The sequence below is a fragment of the Neoarius graeffei genome, chromosome 11, assembly GCF_027579695.1.
Source record: "Neoarius graeffei isolate fNeoGra1 chromosome 11, fNeoGra1.pri, whole genome shotgun sequence".
Taxonomy (NCBI): domain Eukaryota; kingdom Metazoa; phylum Chordata; class Actinopteri; order Siluriformes; family Ariidae; genus Neoarius; species Neoarius graeffei.
In genome coordinates, this window is record NC_083579.1 from 7070267 (window position 1) to 7091426 (window position 21160).

The 21160-nt window shown below is 42.3% G+C and overlaps 1 protein-coding gene across 2 annotated transcripts in view; it reads left to right on the forward strand.

Annotated features, from left to right (window-relative positions):
- Window positions 1–20762, forward strand: part of hmgcl (3-hydroxy-3-methylglutaryl-CoA lyase) — a 46339-nt gene extending 25577 nt beyond the window's left edge. For both annotated transcript variants that reach the window (XM_060933337.1, XM_060933338.1), the window contains exons 5-8: window positions 5384–5532; window positions 7397–7649; window positions 8164–8289; window positions 15118–20762. In XM_060933337.1, coding sequence (XP_060789320.1) covers window positions 5384–5532; window positions 7397–7649; window positions 8164–8289; window positions 15118–15219 — 630 coding nt within the window. In that variant the 3' untranslated portion in view covers window positions 15220–20762. The remainder of the gene's footprint in view (window positions 1–5383; window positions 5533–7396; window positions 7650–8163; window positions 8290–15117) is intronic.
- Window positions 20763–21160: the final 398 nt, after the last annotated feature.

Here is a 21160-nt window from a genome sequence, read left to right on the forward strand (position 1 = left end):
CCGTCATGGGAAAACGGTGAAATGTGTGCGGAGATTCAGCCACATCTTTGTTGCTACAGCCTGGATAGTCGCAAGTGCGCACCATTTTCACAAATATATTATTGTATAGAGATCTTGCAGTCACGTGACCGGAAAGTACACAGCCGCCATCTTGTCGGTCAACAGCACAGCTGAATACTGCTGCACTCGTGTACAGAATGGATCAATTTCAACCGACGGACTACACGGCTCATTTTTCTAATGAACAGATAACTAGATATATGTCTAAAATAAACGACCTACAGATTAGTGACCCTTATGGCTTACCGGACGGAGTTTTCACGACCGTGACAGTGGATGTTGAACTGCCAGCGGAATACCCGGACATGTATGATTACCTCATTAACTTTCCCTCGCTGTTCAGTGGTGAAGCACTGCGTGCTTATAAATCTCTGGACAGTTATCTTTACAGAAATTCAGGATTTGTCAGCGACTCAGATGTGGCATCTTGTAAACAAGAAAATGATCCTCACTGGATGGGTAAGTCACTTAAGTATTGAGTATAGCACTGACCAGCCGATTATAGAATAAGGTAATTCCAAATCGTCCGTCTTGTTTACCTGGCGTTGGAGAGGTAGAGGCTTAGCAGTGGAGATTTGAGTGGCTGTTTTCTGAGCTTAGTCAACTCTGACTCGCTTTTGCTTCCTCTCCCGGCGCCGCCTCCTTAGCTTTGCTTCCAATAACAATCCACGGAGACCCCGCTGGTCTCGCTATCTCGTCCGGAATGTTTTTTTTTTTTTTTCTCGTCTGGAATGTTGTGCATGCGATGGAAATCGCTACAAACCGTCATTTTCTGCTGGAAACCAATGTCCAGTAAGTCCATACGGTTGTAGTGGATATTGAAGTCCAGTACAGACGAACAACACGCAAAAATACACACAAAAAACATAAAAAACGTGCACAGGTAGGGAGAGCTTGCAGCCGTTGTAGTAGAATTGTATATAGTAGGTTTTTCCAGAAGAAAAGGTAGAAGTAGAAGGCGGAAATATGGCGTTTGACCGACAAGATGGCGTCTGTCACATTCTGGATCGGCTGTGACGTCACATGCAAGTGCTCCATAGGTTATAGAAGGTGATAAATTGTCGCTGTTCTTGCTCTCAAATTAGCTTGTTAGCGCCGCTGATCTGAACTCCTAATCACTGCCAAACAATGGGAAAGGTGTTGATTCCTGTGCAGATGTCAACATGACAGCGCGCAGTGATACCGAGGGAGACAAAATATAGCGCCAAATAATTGCGAGGTCTGACTTTTTTTTATTTGGCAAAGGTTTTGTGATGCAAATATATCACTCTTTTGAACACGTACTGTTTTGAGACGAAAAACGTTTTACTTTCGTGACCCCAACAAACTTGCCGGACTACTTTCGTCTGGACCAAAACTGGACAAGAACTGGACTCACAGGATGCTGTCAGGGGTAAGTCAGTGTGTTTGCACAACACTGTTGACGGGGATGCCATACAGATTCATGTCAAAAATCCCGAACTATTGCTTTAACCTATCGATGGCTGCATGAATTGACTTTTTGTTTTAGTGGTGTTTTTTGTCAAAAGTGCCGTCTTGCTGTCGTGCCGAGGTATAGAATAGCTTTAGATATTTATTTCATTCTTCCTTGGACATTTCAGTGATTGTAATTTTCAAACTTCTTTGAGCTTCTGAACCAGTGTTTTTTTTTTTTTTAAAGCTTAAAGATGATGAATGTAAACAAACCGGTGAAATGACAGGAGCAAATTGTGAAAAAAGATACGTTCTTACCGTCAAATACTTTTTATTCCTTTTTTTGGGGGGTGAGGTTTGTTTTCGAGTAGATTTTATTTCGTCCTCGGTTGGTTCAGCAACACGCTCCGCCAGAGATGGGACCAAGTCACACATGTGCAAGTCTCAAGTAAGTCTCAAGTCTTAACCTTCAAGTCCCAAGTCTTTTTTGTCTTGGGCAAGTCAAGTCAAGTCACAGGCTATGTCAAGTCAAGTCAAGTCCTATAATAAGTCAAGTCCAAGTCAAGTCACCTTAGGTGTATTGGCGTAATTTTAGCAGCAGAATATGAATTTAATACATTGAAAAGGCAATTCATAAGTAAATGTCAGTAAACATCCCTGGCACATGTGCCCAACCTGTTAAATATTTGCATTTTAAATACTCATGTTCTGTAAAATACATAAAACAAAACAGTAATAATGTCACAAAGTTATTTATTGATGGCAAAATTGATTGCAAGATTGAAAGCCAACTAAGTTTCTCACATTGTCATCAGCCAACAAGAAAAATAAACAGAGAATTGGCAATGTGCGTAGTTAAAAGAGGGTAGGACGACACCTTGGGTTAACAGGGGCATGAGCTCCTCCAATCTCTAATCACGTCAGATGAGATGATTATTATTAATAAGATACACGTGGAGAAACCTGAAGTGACTTCGATGTATGTTTGCGCCAGTAAAAAAAAAAAAACCCAAAGGATAGAGAAATGTGTCGGACATAATTTAGGTCTCAAAAAGAAGACCTGTTCACCCATGCAAAAGTGACATCATCTCACCCCATATGACAAGCTACGAGGTGTGTGCAAAAGCGCTCTCTCTCTCGCTCTCCGAGGCTGCCTCAGCCTGTGCGGAGCGGGGACATATAGAACGACTTTGGCGCGGGAGTCTTGGTTCCCACTATAATAGATTGTTACGAAAATAAATGTTAAATGAAATATGCATCCCGTGCATTCCTTTCCACAGGAACTTTGCCTACAACGTTTCGGTCGTGGCTAACGCACTGTCCTCCTTACCACAAGTGCAACGTTTCGGGAACAATACGGAAAGGACAGTGCGTGGGATTCATCTTTCCTTGAACAATTACCCAGAGACTTTTTAAATTACCTCACTGGGAAATATCCAATGCACCTGTTCAGTTACAGAGTTGTGCTCTCTAAATTGTAGTCATTCAAACCATTGTTTTGGCGGCCTGGTAGCCTGATATACTAAATGAAAATTCATGGTTTGGATGAGTGCACAATTTATTTTCGTAACACTGTGTTACAGCGGGAACCGAGACTCCCGCACACAGTCAGCCTATTTTGCAGAGTTTAGTATTGCTGCTAGCCTGTATTCAAACAGCGAGTGGCATGCCGGTGAATCCAAATCGTGGCGCTTTTTTCAATAGTGCATGATGGGCAGTGGGACGGAGTTTTCTTTTCTTTTCTTTTTTGATCTGGTAGTGTGACGAAAAAAATGTGCAGGTTGCTGCACTGCTATTTGAAACGGCTATGATAAACTCCCCTGCCTCTATGCCCTATGGACAGTCTGGCTAATGTACACGAACACACTTACACGAATTTGTACTGCTCATGAACGTGTACATGTTCACAAGCTGACCATTAGCTTAACCCTGAAACAGAACAACAGGGTAGGAAGCTGCTTATGTTATTCAGCATCACGACTGCAAAGTGCACAATCAACTTACTACTACTGATATACAATATCATTAAACTTGACGTAACTACATTGCTTACCAGCATTCACATAAGAATTTCACAATAATAAACTGAATCCCTAGCTACATCTGCAACGGCTAAAATCCTCCTACCGCTCACTCTCGTGGCTAACAATGGCTAATGAGGAGTTTAGCTGCTGTCACTAAATAACACATTAATAAACTTACTGGGCAGAATGGATCTTCAAATGCCGGACGAAATTGGAGGTCGTGGTCTGGCTGTCAGAAATCGTCACGTTGCAAATCTTGCACTGCGCCGTTCGTCGTTTACCTTCTAGGCAGTAGCCCTTGAAGCCGAAAGTGATGACTCTTGGGATGGCTGACATGATGATATGATGTGAAATCTGTGAACACATCGTGGCATGGGGCGTGCCGGTATATAGCCCACGCAGAGAGCGTGCCTGATGGACAGGGCGGTGACAACGCAACGGCAGTGCAATCAAAATTACTGAAGTATGTGCATATTACATTTTATTTTCACAATAAAAACATGATGGAAATAACACTCAAGTCATTGTGTGTCAAGTCAAGTCAAGTCCCGAGTCTTAAACTTCCAAGTCCGAGTCAAGTCTCAAGTATTTTCATGTTTTGTCAAGTCAAGTCACAAGTCATGAAAACAGTGACTCGAGTCCAAGTCCCTAAGTCCCAAGTCCCCACCTCTGCGCTCCGCCATTTTGTTTTTCTCTACTCATGGTATGGAGCACTTGCATGTGACGTCACATCCGCTCCAGGTTGTAGGCAGACGCCATCTTGTCGGTAAAACGCCATATTTCCACCGTCTAACCGACACTGACTTTTTCTTTTTTTTTTCGCCCGAATCTTCAAATATTACCGTGCCACAATGCCGGAGAGTTGTATGGCATATAACTGCCACAACAGGAGAGGTCAGAAATCGGGAAGAAAGTTTCATAGGCTGCCACGGGACCCTGACAGGCGTGCAAAGTGGATTGCTGCTATCAGCCGGGCCGATGCAAACAACAAGAACAAGGCATGGGAACCGACTGGAAAGAACGATCACTGGCGCCTGTGCAGTGACCATTTCATCTCAGGTTCGCCATGTATTTATTTCAGTATATCCATGTAGTTATTCGCAACATAAGTTTATGACTTGCTCTAATAAAAAAATTCCGGGAAGTGGGAACCTGAGAAAAGGGTTGGGGCGGGGGGGTGGATTGGGTCTTTAGTGGTGAGACATTCAATGTAGTCTCTAGATGTAAAATAATTTTATACTTTTAGGATACTACTGATATATCTAGTATCAGCACTAGTACTCAATACTTAAGTGACTTACCCGTCCAATGAGGATTGTTATTTTCTTGTTTGCAAGATGCCACATCTGAGGGGGGCTGACAAATCCTGAATTTCTGTAAAGATAACTGTCCAGAGATTTATAAGCACGCAGCGCTTCACCACTGAACAGCGAGGGAAAGTTTATGAGGTAATTATACACACCTGGGTATTCCACCTCTGGCAGTTCCAGTCGTGAAAACTACGTCCGGTAAGCGATAAGGGTCACTAATCTGTAGGTCGTTTATTTTAGACATGTATCTAGTTATCTGTTCATTAGAAAAATGAGCCGTGTAGTCCGTCGGTTGAAATTGATCCATTTTGTACACGAGTGCAGCAGTATTCAGCGGTGTTTTTTACCGACAAGATGGCGGCTGTGTACTTTCCGGTCATGTGACTGCAAGATCTCTATATGAGCTGATAGCCTAGTAGTAGAGTAGCCAATCAGAGCGTGCGATTGCTCATATCCAGTGAATGTGGATAGAATAATCAGTGTTTTTCATGTCAGTGGTCATAATGCTATGACTGATCAGTGTGTGTGTGTGTACAGGAAATTGGACAGATGAGTGTGTTTACTGCTCTCTCTTAGGTGAAGGCTGGAGCGAAGGAGGTGGCGATATTCGGCGCTGCCTCTGAGCTGTTCAGTAAGAAGAACATTAACTGTTCTGTGGAGGAGAGTCTGCAGCGCTTCGAGGAAGTGATGTCAGCAGCCAAACAGGAAGGAGTCCCTGTACGAGGGTGAGACTGCCACTAACGCAGCACTGTTGAATTCTTGATCAGTTTTCGATTTAATCCGTCACCAAGAAGCTCCACCAGTTTGGGGGGGGATCAAATTATCCAAAGAACATGATTCTGTTGTTCAGGAATATACAGTGGTGCTTGAAAGTTTGTGAACCCTTTAGAATTTTCTATATTTCTGCATAAATATGACCTAAAACATCATCAGATTTTCACACAAGTCCTAAAAGTAGATAAAGAGAACCCAGTTAAACAAATGAGACAAAAATATTATACTTGGTCATTTATTTATTGAGGAAAAGGATCCAATATTATATATCTGTGAGTGGCAAAAGTATGTGAACCTCTAGGATTAGCAGTTAATTTGAAGGTGAAATTAGAGTCAGGTGTTTTCAATCAATGGGATGACAATCAGGTGTGAGTGGGCAACCCTGTTTTATTTAAAGAACAGGGATCTATCAAAGTCTGATCTTTACAACACATGTTTGTGGAAGTGTATCATGGCACGAACAAAGGAGATTTCTGAGGACCTCAGAAAAAGTGTTGCTGATGCTCATCAGGCTGGAAAAGGTTACAAAACCATCTCTAAAGAGTTTGGGCTCCACCAATCCACAGTCAGACAGATTGTGTACAAATGGAGGAAATTCAAGACCATTGTTACCCTCCCCAGGAGTGGTCGACCAACAAAGATCACTCCAAAAACAAGGCATGTAATAGTCAGCAAGGTCACAAAGGACCGCAGGGTAACTTCTAAGCAACTGAAGGCCTCTCTCACATTGGCTAATGTGAATGTTCATGAGTCCACCATCAAGAGAACACTGAGCAACAATGGTGTGCATGGCAGGGTTGCAAGGAGAAAGCCACTTCTCGCCAAAAGAACATTGCTGCTCGTCTGAAGTTTGCTAAAGATCACGTGGACAAGCCATTGGAAAAATGTTTTGTGGACAGATGAGACCAAAATAGAACTTTTTGGTTTAAATGAGAAGCATTATGTTTTGAGAAAGGAAAACACTGCATTCCAGCATAAGAACCTTATCCCATCTGTGAAATATAGTGGTGGTAGTATCATGGTTTGGACCTGTTTTGCTGCATCTGGGCCAGGACGGCTTGCCATCATTGATGGAACAATGAATTCTGAATTATACCAGCGAATTCTAAAGGAAAATGTCAGGACATCTGTCCATGAACTGAATCTCAAGGGAAGGTGGGTCATGCAGCAAGACAACAACCCTAAGCACACAAGTCGTTCTACCAAAGAATGGTTAAAGAAGAATAAAGTTAATGTTTTGGAATGGCCAAGTCAAAGTCCTGACCTTAATCCAATCGAAATGTTGTGGAAGGACCTGAAGCGAGCAATTCATGTGAGGAAACCCACCAACATCCCAGAGTTGAAGCTGTTCTGTACAGAGGAACGGGCTAAAATTCCTCCAAGCCGGTGTGCAGGACTGATCAACAGTTACCGGAAACGTTTAGTCGCAGTTATTGCTGCACAAGGGGGTCACACCAGATACTGAAAGCAAAGGTTCACATACTTTTGCCACTCACAGATATGTAATATTGGATCATTTTCCTCAATAAATAAATGACCAAGTATAATGTATTGTTTCATTTGTTTAACTGGGTTCTCTTTATCTACTTTTAGGACTTGTGTGAAAATCTGATGATGTTTTAGGTCATATTTATGCAGAAATATAGAAAATTCTAAAGGGTTCACAAACTTTCAAGCAGCACTGTAAGTTAAAGCAGTGAGTTTGTTTTTTGGGTAACGTAAATGAGCTCCGTCTTAGTTTTATAGCAGCAGCAGCAGCAACCCAGTGCAGTTTTGTATTAGTGTTTGATTACTGATAAATATTTTTTTTTCCAGCTATGTGTCATGTGTTCTGGGATGTCCTTACGAAGGCAAAGTCTCACCACTGAAGGTAGCTGATGTAGCGAAGCGTCTCTACGCGATGGGCTGTTACGAAATCTCACTAGGCGATACGATCGGAGTGGGAACGCCGGGCAGCATGTCCGAGATGCTGGAGGCGGTGATGAAGGAGGTGCCGGTCGATTCCCTGGCTGTTCACTGCCACGACACGTACGGGCAAGCGCTCGCTAACATCCTGGTCGCTCTACAGGTCAGCTATTCGTTCATCAGCTCTGCAGACGATGTCGAGTTTAAATTTCACACAAACCAGTTCAATCGAAAACAACTAAACCGTCACTTGCGTTATAGTTTCGTCGTCGTTGGTTTTCGATTGAACTGGTTTGTTGATGTTTGTGAATACTTTCCATTCTGTCCCTGATGATGGACCGTATGTCCAAAAGCTCGGAATAAAACTTCGTAAATGGATGTAGAAGATTCGGTTTTTATTATTGACTCAGTATCATTCCCATATACAAACAAACTTTGGATATAATATACGGCTTGTTGTACGACTTCCTGTAGTGATTGTAATGTTCGGAGTCTCGCGGTAAATTTTGTGCAATGTGCTCAAAATATGTTTTGTTTTGTTTTTTTCACTTTAATCTCATTAAGCATCCTAGAAGTCAGTTTTTTGCAGATGATTCGTAAAGCAGTATTTTTAGAACATGAATAAGGCGTCACATAGCATTTGGATGTTTGTTTTTTTGTTTTTGTAACTTGTACAGAACGGCGTGAGCGTCGTGGACTCGTCAGTGTCTGGATTGGGAGGCTGTCCGTACGCTCAGGGGGCTTCTGGAAACGTGGCTACAGAGGACGTTGTGTACATGCTGCATGGACTCGGCATCCATACGGTAAGCGTACACATCACTGCAAAAGGGGGGAAAAGGGGTATTTATTTATTTCATTCAAATTTATTTATTTATTTATTTTTAAATAATCATGACATCGTCAAAAACAGAGCTGCACTGAACGTGTCCTACGACACTGGTGTTCAATTTTCGGTTCATATTGATCAGAAGCTTGGTGTTTATTAATGCGGTCATTTGAATGTTATCGTTACCATAGTAACAGCTTGCACAGGGATGAGTACGATGGACGTTCTGCTTAAACTGACTTTTTTTTTTTTTTTAATTATTAAATGTGTGCGCTTGATTTTTGGTGAAGTTTTGTGTAAGATGTTTGTTTAACTGTGGCAGCGGGGGCGTGGTCAAGTGTTGGTTTGTGAATGGAGGGCGGGGCCAGGGAAGGTGAGTGGCAAAGTGATCACACTTATGGCCCTTTTCCACTACCCTTTTTCAGCTCACTTCAGCCCGACACGGCTCACATTTCGACTACCTTTGAGCAGCACGACTCAGCTCGCTTCAGCCCTACTCAGCACCCAAAACTCGCACGGTTTTGGAGTGGGGCTGAAGCAAGCCGAGCCGAGTGGGGCTAGGGGCGTGAGGAGACACTCCCCTGTGCACTAATTGGTGAGGAGGAGTGTCCTCACATGCCCACACACGCCCCGCGAGCACGCTGGGATCTGTAAACACCGTAAACCCGGAAGAAGAATAATTACGAATTACGAGAATTTCCGAAGCCTTATGCGCCTCGCCTCATCTATACGCTCTTGCCAGTATCTGTTGGCGTTGTCGGTGACAACAAGCCACAGCACCAAGACCAGCAACACTAACGACTCCATGTCCTCCATGTTTATTGTTTACTATCCGGGTCGTGAGACTACCGCTTAAAAGGTCACTGATGTCACTGTTTGCGCCGCCTAACGACATCACGTGACGTCCACCCACTTTCGCTAACTCCACCCAATGTGTCCACCCACTTCCAGCCAGCACGGCTCAGCGCGGTTGTAGTCGAAATGCAACTCCAACAGCCCCACTCAGCTCGACTCAGCCCAACTCAGCACGGCACGGCTCAGCCCAACTCAGCCGCGTTGGTAGTGGAAAAGCGGCATTATTGTCGTGTGTGTGTTTTCACAATGATGACAGAGCAATGAAAAAGAGGGGGAAATGAAGAGGTTGCTGTCTCCCAACCAAAGTGTGTGTGAGAGATAATGTTGAGCTGAAAAGCAAAACAGAATAAAAAGGACTGTGTAATTTCCCGCCTGCCTGCGCTACAGTGTTCCACCCACCCCAGGAACACACCACACTGGTGCCGAAAGCCGGGAATACTGATGTTTCCAAACACCGTCCTTTTTATTGTGAGTTTTTTGCTTTTGAGCTCAATGTTATGTCTTACACACACCAGCTTTGGCTGAGAGATGGGCACCTCTTCGTTGTCCCTTTCCTCTTCACCGCTCAGTCATCACCGTGGAAGACAGACACGCACACCAATTGACAGCAGGTATGATCACTTTGCTACTCACCTTCCCTAGACCCGCCTTCCATTCACAAACCAATGCTTGACCACACCCCTGCTGCTACATTAACATTTCTGGAAGGAGTCTCCAGTGTCAGAGGTGAATGAAGCTGTAACTTCTGACATCTTCAGGACTGAGGAGTTTATACTTCGGGGTTTCTTGGTAACAGGACAAACTGCATTTCAGTTGCCTTATTAACCTTGAGAGGATGGCGCAGTGCGTAATGATGCTGCTCTGTGTCATCTTGCGTTTTTTTCTTTTTTTTTTAAGTTATGGAGACGTGTTACTATTTCAGTCAACTGATGCAGTGATTAATAAATCAGAAACGTAGTAAAGGATTTTAGGTGTCGCTGGCACAAGGCCGGCCTATTGTCGTGTTTTTTTTTTTTTTTTTTTTTTTCCCCTTCTTCCTTCTAACCGAAAACTTTCTTAGAGCTAATGATGAAGTGGAGAGAAGCAGCAGGATGGACTGTATTGTGCGGTGTAATTTATTTTTACTCCTTTCTGTTTCTCATGGCCTGATGGAAGACAGACAAGGACAGAGGAGTTTATGCTTTGCAGGTTCTCTCTCTGTGTGTCTTATTAACATGGGGGGGGACTGTTTATAGTGCACATGAGAACAGGAACAGTTTTCTGAACATTAAACGCAGCTATAAACATAAGTATGAAGTGTCTCTTAAGTTTCCAAAATTAATAATAAATTTGTTACTTTTGGGAAATGATGGAAAAGAATCCGCTCCAGCGTGATACCAGTTCATTACACCACCACGTCATTGATTTATTTTTCGATAACAGCACAATACAAAATGATGACCATTTCGTATTAAACATAACAAACTCTTCCTACGAACTTCCGCATATAATGAACCAAGTTCGTGTCCCCGCCTTTAATGATGAGTCAGTCTTCCAAAAAAAAACGGTTAGTAAGCCATGCGCTCTTCTTCCCATCAGAGACAAATAATAAGTAATTAAGTCTGCAGTCAAGTTAACAATATGTACTAATGTCATAAAACAAAGGCTTAACGAGCCTCGCTTGGGTGTCAGTCATGAACAACTATCGAGAACCGTGATCACTGACTTGGAAAAAAAAAATCCCTTAGAAGGACCTCATGAGCTAAAAGCAGTTTTACTCAAGTCTTTACTCCATAAGCACTGTTGTCGTCATGGCTATTCGTAAACTTAAGGTTGTGTCCGTCTGTCAGAAAATGTAGGCGAATGGTCAGGATGAAGTTGCTGGAAGAGGTTTTTGTTTATTTATTTATTTATTTATTTATTTTCCTAATTATTAAAAACACATTCAAATCAGTTGAGAAACGGGCTATGGTCAGGCAAGACACAGACAGGATATCGAAGGTGGAGACAATGAGCAAAATACAAAACGGTCGGAAACCAGAATATCAACAGTGTTACAAAAAGGCTTGGTAATGTGAGACACAAGGTACAGCTCGTATACACAAGTCTGTGTGTAGTGAGAGTCCTTATAAGTGCACGCTGTGATTGCACTCTAATCTGGAACAGGTGCAAGGCAGTTAGTCCTAATGGTGCTGCCTGTGCAGACGTGACGCTGTCAAAGACGAGCTTTGTATCCTGGAGCGTCTAAAGCGTGCTGAGAAAGCAATGGATTTGTCTGAAGAATACGGTATCCTGAAAAATTCAGTTTCAACTTTTAAAGAAAAGGGCTCCAAGAGTTCTTCCATAACACTATCTGCTATCAACACAATGGGCTGGGAAAAAAAAAAAGATGTGGCAAGTAAATGACAGCGAGTGTGACTTGTTTCCTTTCCGTTGTAAATATGCAAGTGAATTAAGCGGAAATATAAATTAAACACCGTTGGTTTTGTTTTCTGTAAAGAGTGAGCGAGTGGTGTGACAAGTGGATCCATTTCAGTATCACGATCTTTTCGGGATAATGAACTATTTGGACGTCCCCCCCCCCCCCCCCCCCCCCCCAAGGAGTTCATTCCAGGGTATTCAGTGAAAGGTCTGGGGTGAAATTTCATCCAGCTGAGGTCTTGAGCATTATTCTTCCAAAACACAAGCATTACAAAATAAAACAGGCAAATACATTTTATTCTATCCGCGTTCACTGGATATGAGCAGTCGCACGCTCTGATTGGCTAGAATATCAGCTTATATACTGTGAGTCGAGAAAAACAAAATGGCGGAGCGTGTTGCTGAACCAACCGAGGACGAAATAAAAACTCGAAAGTTTGAAGCTTTTTTTTTCTTTTTTTTTTTGGATAATGTGTTAACATTGATCGATTATTGATGTAAATCTCGTCAAATTAGAATATTTTACTGCGCACGAATGCAATTGTCACGTGTCCGCCAAGCAGAACTGATTATTGTTGGACGTTTTGTATCAAGTTTTTAATTTATCGAATTTGCTGAAAATAAAAATGCTCCGTTTCTCAATATCCAGTGAATGTGGATAGAATAAGTTATTCCACTCAATCTCGTCATACACTGCTTAAGCCTAGGTCACAACCAGATGTACGATTTTTTTTTTGGCCATGCGATTTTTGGCGTTTCCCAAATCGCTGCGTTTTTTTTTTTTTGTGGAGAAAGGCGCACGTTGGCCGTAAGTTTGTCTTGCAACCTGAAAAAAACGTAAGCGCCCGTAGAGTTTGTTTGACATGACAAAGAACCTCTGCGGCCGGTCTACGGCTCGAAAATCAGCACGTCACACGCGCGCCCTCCGTGCATTTCTTGCGTTTTTTGCACGTAGACCGGCCATAGGAGCACGTACGGCCGGTTGTGACCGAGGCTTTAAACAATTCAGTGCTACGCGCCTCGTCGGCTATCAGCTCATGCACGACTCGATTTCGTGGAATAACTGTTAAATAAATATATATATATATATATATATATATATATATATATATATATATATATATTTTTTTTTAAGTCCTGTTTGGACTGGATTGTACGGGGGGGTTGTGATGACTAACTCTCTCGTGAACCTCCAGTTACACATTTCTGCAGTTAGTCAAATTTGAACTTTTTTTTTTAAACCATCATTGGGGGGGGGTTGGTTTGTGGGCGCATTTATTTATTTGAGGGCTTGTTCCAAAACCTCCTGTAACTTTCTGATTTCATGAGGGGGGGTTAAAAAAAAAATGACCATGATATAAGGGCTAATATGATCCTGAACTTTTTCAGCCATTTTCTCAGATGTAAAAGCAAAAACGCTACCAATCCAAATCAAATCTCGCACCAGAATAAGAATATTATATTTTTATAGTCAAGATCACAACCCTGGTCCTGTAGAACCCTGTGCCCTGCACATTTTAGTGTCTCGGTCATAGATTTACATAGAAGACTAGATGCCTCATCCCCGTTGCCCGTCAACGAAGTCGAACGTCCGCACATGGCGGCCATCTTACCTCAGACAGCTGGCTTACCCGTTACATTGTGTTGGTAGCGATATGTACTTTTCAGATGACCGTAACTTCCTCAAATTTCAATCGATATTCAAACGGTTTGGTTTGTTATATAAAAAAAACAAACGGAAGTATTTATGATATTAATGATGAATAATCATTTTATGTTTAAAAAAAATACGCATAGCTTGGCGAAAATATTTCAGTATACTACAGACTGTAAGACAGGATGCATGCTGAAATTCCTCTGCTGTGAGAAGCCTAACACTGCATACTTATGGATAACTGCGGCCTTAGGACAAATAACCATACAATTTATTTCCAATTTTTAGTGAAAATATTTTTACATGTGATAGGGCCGTAGGGGAAGCTAAAGTTAAATAAACAGCTTACTCACTTCTGAAACTTCAGAAGTACTTCATCCACCTCAAAAACCGAATGCACTCACAGCATAGCATAATAACAAATGCAAACTCACATCATAGCATAATAACAAATGCACTGCCCGAGTAAGTAATAGTATAAAACAGTGACAGCGACTCACGGTAGTTTGTGACCAAAAAAAGCATTTAATTAATCACGTGGTTATACTTCCAAGGATAAAAAGATATCTTTACATTTACAAAAAGAACATTCAAAGCTGATTATCATGTCAAAGTCAATATACGTTAGCACAGAAGATTGAAATTTCATTTGACTAGGCTCCAATGTGCAGTTAAAATAAAACTAAACATACTGATATAAACATCTACAATTAAAACACACACAGACACACACATCATCTTGTCATCGAAGTCAGTACTTTGATTTCCTGTAAATCATAATGTGAGTGCTGGGCTGTGCTGTGCTTGCGTAAGTCTTCATACCCCTTGTCTGTGGTAAGATGGCCGCCCTGTTCGGATGTTCTGGAATACACGGTGAGGAATCCATTACGTTCACACTGCAAGGCTTAATGCTCAATTCCGATTTTTTTGTGAAATCCGATTTTTTTGTGAGGTCGTTCACATTAACAAATATATGCGACTTGTATGTGATCCTCAGTATGAACGAAAAGCGACCTAAAAGTGTTCCGCATGCGCATTGCAGGATACGACGACGTCACACGCAGTGAGCATGGCCAGTGTTTACGGAAGTAACCTAAAGTTTCCTGTGTATGACGGTAGCCAGCATGGAGTACCTGGCGATGATGCAGTTGTTGTTGCGACGGAGCCAGAACATGCACAATAGCCTGATGTTAAGGAGGCGGTTGAGAAGGAAGAGGGCAAGGGTTTTGTTGTTGTAACTTTTTTTTGAGAGACCCGCCGCCTACTTCAGCGCAGAATGGTGACGTTTTTGGCTTGTTGATGATGTGTAAGTCGGATGAATGCGACCTGGCGGTTCAGACTGAAGTCGCATATGAAAAGATCAGATAGGAATCGGAATCAGGACCACATATCCAAACGGCCTGGGTCGGATTTGAAAAAATCGGATCTGTGTCGTTCATATTGTCAATAAAAGATCGGATACAGGTCTCACATGGGCGAAAAAATCGGATTTGAGTCACTTCAGCCTGCAGTGTGAACGTAGTCATCTAGTCTTCTGTGTAAATCTATGGTCTCGGTGCTCTAACATGCACCTAAAACTACGTTTTGTGTGTGTGTGTGTGTGTGTGTGTGTGTGTGTGTGTGTGTAGAGTAAGCAAAACACTAAACTATGCAGAACAGGCAGTTCTCCAGGACCAGAACTGGGAATGTGTTGTGTTGAAAATATGGTTTGTAAAATTTTGAATGTTTATATAGGGGATAAAATTAAAGGCAACCGAAGTTATATAAAGTCAGCTTTGTTTATACGAGGAAATGACTCGTTAACTTGAGCTGAATTACAGTTCCACTAAAGACTGTTTTTGGGTATTTTGAGTCATGTATTAGCGTGTGTGTGTTTGATTTAATTTATGTTTCCAGGGAGTAGACCTGCAGAAGCTGATGGACGCCGGATCGTTTATCTGCCGCTCCCTCAACAGACGAACCGGTTCCAAAGTTGCTCAGGCTTCATGTAAACTCTGACCTCAGCTCGAGTGTGGTTGTGTTTGTCCTCATTGTGTTGATTTTAAGCTCACTCTCTCTGAATCAGCCATTTCCTGCAAAAGAACAGGAAGTGTAACAAGTCCTGTCGAGCCTAATGATCAGATGGACGCTATTGTGTACGGTTTCCAGCTGATACACACTTTCCATTTGGGTCCATGATGGAAGGAAGCTGTATGAATCAGCAGCTTGTTTTTAGAAGACACTTGCACTTGGATTTCTCATGAATAGGTTTATAAATATATATACACACACATTTAATGTCTGTTTATTAGGGAATCATGTATAGAGACTGCTTCTTGTCTGGAAGCTTCAGATTTGACAACCTGTGTGTGTGTGTGTGTGTGTGTGGCTACAGTCTGCTATAAATATACAGACGCAAGTATGTAAAGTGTCTGTCTGTCTTATAATCGGGGAAGCAGCTCTTCAGGGAAGTTCTTCTTGCAGCCTCGGTATTTTCATTTTCAACCTGAAATCATGAAAACGCATAATTTCCTGATGAGGAACTTAGATGAACAATGATTGCTCGATTAGTGTTGTTTTATCTTTTCTGTACAAAGTGCGATTGTTATCGGTTCATCGTACCTGTTGATCCAGTCCTACTTCGAGCCCTAATATGGTCCTGCAGAAGCTGCATCCTATCCAGAAGCCCTGACATCAGTCACTTTTAAAGATGTCTGTGGAGCAAAATGTCATCGCTGGCTCTCACGTTAATATTCCTTGGTATTGCCAAGATATAACCACAACTACAGCCAAAACAAATACATGACCTGAAGTATTATGAATACACACTCAGTGGCCGCTTTAATAGGATCATGGTTGTTGATTCTAAGATCCCTGTTCTTGGCTGCAGCAGTGGAACCCAATATGTTCTTTCTCCTGTTGCATGCTGAGATGTTTTTTTTTGCTCACCACAGATGTAAAGCGTGATTGAGCGTTACTTTATACTTCCTGGCAGCTTGATCTGCTCAATTTGGCCATTTTCCTCTGACCTCTCTTATCAACAAGGCGTTTGTTTCCACCCACAGAACTGTTGTTCACTCGATGTTTGTTTGTGTTTAGCTCATCCAGCTGTAAGCCAGCTCGGATTAACGTATGCGATCACGTGTCGCCTGTCCATCCACGATTTACAAAAATCGCTACTCCTCCGACAGGATTTCGATCAAACAGTGTTCCCCAGATGTGTGTGTGTGTGTGTGTGTGTGCATAAAAGTTGTCAAGACAGTGGCGCCATCGGTCATTTATTCACGATTTTATGGACATCTGAAGTTTTTGGGTGACTCGTCATGTTAAACGCTAGGGCTGTAACGATACACCCAACTCACGATTCGATTCGTATTGCGATTTTTGACCCACGATTCGATACACCCACGATTTTTTTAAAATGTGTTTTTAAAGTAGTAAATTTGACTTATTTACTTACTTACATTAACTATTTAATAACAAATAATTCAGACCACTGCAGAGAATGAGTAATATGTATGCAAAAATGAACAAATGTATATCCAACGACTGTTTTATTTCTCAAAATAATACTGTTGAGCCGGAAGCTCTGTTTTTTTCGGTTCTGAAAGTCATTTTTCCAAATCGTGTAAATCCGTTAAGATTTTTTTTTGGGGGGGGTGGCTCTCTCACTGTCTCACTCTCATAGGGCCAATGATTTTCTGTGATCGCGGAAAACAGATGGAAATTACGGAATTTTTATGGTGAAACGTTGCTCGCGTGTCAAAATGTAACTGCCGCAGAAGGCTTCCGCCCAAGCAGACATGCCTTCAGTGTTGCCAGATATTGCTAACGTTTTCCACCCCAAAATATGTTCAAAACCAGCCAAAAAGCACCTAAACCTGCCCAATCTGGCAACACTGCATGCCTTTCCGGTCAAGTGATTGTGATTGGCTTGTGGCACACCTAGCCAGCCAACGAGCTGCTTGTTTACAGATTCGCTCCCCGCGTCGCAACCAGAATGGCGACTGCTTAAAAGAAATGAATGCTCTGCCAGTGGCGAGTGCGGACGTTGCGTGACTCGCAGAAGATTGTCGCAGGTCGGCGAAAAAACGACTTACTAATAGATATAAAAAAATAAAAGTAATTTAAGTAAGTTTAAAATGTAATTTAAATAAAAAGTAAAGTATTCATAAATTGAAGTTTGGAAGCACCTCTGTTTTTGGGCTGAGGAGAAGTTTGAAAGGGTGTACCGCGATTCTGCCTTCTTGTATCGCGATACGGATCGTGGCTCTGCGTATCTCGATTTCGATACGCATATTGTTACAGCCCTATTAAACGCTACTCTTCGTAAACTGCTTGGGCATTTTCACTGAAACGCGCCCAGAAGACTCTAACAACACATTCCAGCAAGAATTGTTCACCAGGTGGTGCCACCTACCATGGATGCAGCTACACAAGAGTCCTATGCAATTTCAAACTCGCACGCAACAGTATGAGCGACAGCCTCATTGAGGCTATTTTTTGTTTTCTGCACCATTTTGTCTGTGTAAACTCTAGAAACGGTTGTGTGTGAAAACCCCGGGAGATCGGCTGTTTGTGAAATACTCACTCAAACCAACACTAGGGTGCATCAGTTGCCCTCACTTTCATAAAATCTGATGCATTTGTGTTTGGGTGTTCCTTTTCACCAATAAAGACATCCTGTAAAATTTTTTGACCATATTCAAAAGTCTAATGGTGGCACCATGAGGTTCTTTTTTTTTTTTTTTGCCAAAAAACGCTTATTTTATGTTTTCACATAAGGTTTGAATCACAATGTTGGACTCCATTTATTGATTTCTTGTGACCCAGAGATCATGTTAAGAACCTTTGCAAGGGATTGAGAAGCATTAATGTGATTCATAATACATTTGTATTGTTTAAAAGTAGTTGAACAATCGATTCAATGAACAGCTAAAACTCAAACTGTGCTTGATAATATATTTAGAATATGTACTAAAAATGTGTATCTAAGGCCCCGGTCACACCGCCCGAACTTTGCTGAAGCGTTCCTTGAACGGTAGGGAGGGGGGGCCGAATTTCGACAACGCTAGTCACCGCGCACAAAATGGGAAAAAAATCGAAAACACGGGCGTTGGCTTAGCGGTGCACCGCTGAAGCCGGCGTTGCTTTAGCGTTAGTTTAGCGGTAGCGAGCGTTGGTTTAGCAGTGACGCAAGCGTTGGTATAGCGGCGTTCTGCGCATGCGGGCTTTGGCTCGGCGGGGGTATAAAGTTGGTTTAGCACCAATCATAGCAAGTCTCTCAGCATCCATGGTGATACAGTTTTACTGTAACTTTGAGCAAATTCGATATAGATGAGGTCTGAACTCAACGGCAGCTCGATTCCAAATGAGCTCCTGGTCCATTTCTCCCCGTATTTATAGCCAAATTCTGGTCCCGCTCTGACACCTCTATAACAACGCCAAACCAAAGTTCATCGCCGCCATGGATAGCTGCTTCAACGCCCGACACCGTTCCAGCAACCCCGTGTCCGCTCGTAAAACGCTTACAACTGCTCCACCGAAGTTTGTGCAACGTTTAATCGCTGCCCGGGCAACGCTGGCGAAGCAGCGGTGGTCCAGCGTTCAAGATTTCTACGTTGGCCTAGCGGACCCAAGCGTCCACGAACTTGCGTCTAGCGGTGCCAAACTTTGACTGGGCGTTGGTGGTGCGGGGGTGAACTTTGCCGGGGCGGAAAATTGCCCCCTCCTCACCGCTCGCAATATTTTGTGCAGCTCAAAACTTTCGGAGCGGTAGGAGGGCCCCTCGAGAAACATCAGCGGTGGCCGAGCGTATACGGCGTTGCTTTAACGGGGGCCAACTTTTGTTAAACGGTGGTGAACGGTTACGAGCGGTGATGAATTTTTTTTCACCGCTCCAGGAACGCTCCAGCAAAGTTCGGGCGGTGTGACCGGGGCCTTAGATATTTGGTATACTCTATAAGGTGCCATAATGTTTCATGAAAAGTGATCGAAATTTTGTCATAAAAGTCATAAAATAGCAGCTTTTTCCATAACTTTGAGCTCCTGGTGCCACCATTAAACTTTTGAATTTTGTCAAAATATTTCACCCAGTGGCGGCACGGTGGTGTAGTGGTTAGCGCTGTTGCCTCACAGCAAGAAGGTCCGGGTTCGAGCCCCGTGGCCGGCGAGGGACTTTCTGTGTGGAGTTTGCATGTTCTCCCTGTGTCCGCGTGGGTTTCCTCCGGGTGCTCCGGTTTCCCCCACAGTCCAAAGACATGCAGGTTAGGTTAACTGGTGACTCTAAATTGAGCGTAGGTGTGAATGTGGGTGTGAATGGTTGTCTGTGTCTATGTGTCAGCCCTGTGATGACCTGGCGACTTGTCCAGGGTGTACCCCGCCTTTCGCCCGTAGTCAGCTGGGATAGGCTCCAGCTTGCCTGCGACCCTGTAGAACAGGATAAAGCGGCTAGAGATAATGAGATGAGATGAGATTTCACCCAGTGTGTTTTCTTACCAAAAGGAACATAACAAAAATGCATCATGATCGGAGGAACTTTTCATTTTTAGGGGGCAACTGATGCACCCTAACCAACACCCATGCTACAATGAAAGAAAGTCACACTATGAGACCCCCCCCCATCATTCTGTTGTTTGAACATTAGGAACATTAATTAACTGAAGCTCTTGATTTGTATCTGCGTGATTTTACGCATCGTGCTGCTGTTGAGGGATCGGCTGATTTTTAGAGAACCGCATCAAACAGCAGGTGTTCCTAATAAAGTGGCCACCAGATGTATAAGATCTTGCACCCTGAAAGCACAGCATAATCTGCTAAAATGCAAGTTGCTAATGCGCCGTTTTAAGAAAAATAAACAACCACAAGGAATACTTTTTACACCTGGCAAATTCTCAATTCTGATTGGTCAGATTGGGGCGACTTTTTAATTTTCTTTAACAGCAGGTTTACATTTGTTTTTGTTTATCGCAGGTTTGTATTTACACAGGTTACATGTGGTACATCTACCGAACGTCTAACGAGAGAAAAGGCGAGGCTCATGAGGTTGCGAGTGTTTAGAGCTGATGTAACGTAAGCAAGGACGGGAAGTAATGTTTCCTGGATGTTTCACAACACTAAATGTAACTATAAATGGATAAAAAGTTTAAAAAAAATTTGTTGGAGGACTGGAAAAATCATGGCAAACCTATGCTAGGTTTTCTTCTCTAAAAGAAGAGAGAAGGGTTAATTTTTTTTTTTTTTTAATAAAACAGCCTGCTGAAGAGACGCAGCAGGATGGACTTTGCTGTGCTGTTTTGTTTAATTTATTTGTACTTGTTTGCGGTTCTCACAGCCTGATGAAAGACAGACGCTTCATGCCACTGATGTAACGTCGGACGAAAGTTTGTCTACACACGCACGAATGTAATTTCCTCTCTGTGTACGGATCTTCAGTATATATCTAATCGAATGATTGATTTTATAAATTAATGACTTTTTAATTTACTTCTGTACATTTGTGTCTATACATCATGTACTGACTTGATGGTGTTTTCAAATAAATGGTGGTTTATGTCATAAAATCGGCTTGCCTCTGTTCTTTGTGCTTGATTATAATCTGGAGGTGGTGCTTCTAAAATACTTGATTAAAAAAGCAGGAAACAATAACTCCGCTTGCATATCTACTGTACGTTAAAATAAATCTTATCTACTTCCTGCAGTCTCATTTTTCCTTACAACATTATTTGCATTCATTGGAACCCTTTTTTTTTTTTCAAAATTAACAAACTTCGTCTTAAAAAAAGGGCTATTGTACTGAAGGAAAGCTAATGGCAATAAGTTTTGAGTTAGCTGAATTTGCTAACATCGTGACACACTTGAATCCAAGATATGGTTTAAATCAGCAACATAATTTGTGCATGAAATGGAACTTTATTACTGTATGATCCAAATTACTTTTACAATTTACTGGGCTGTCTAA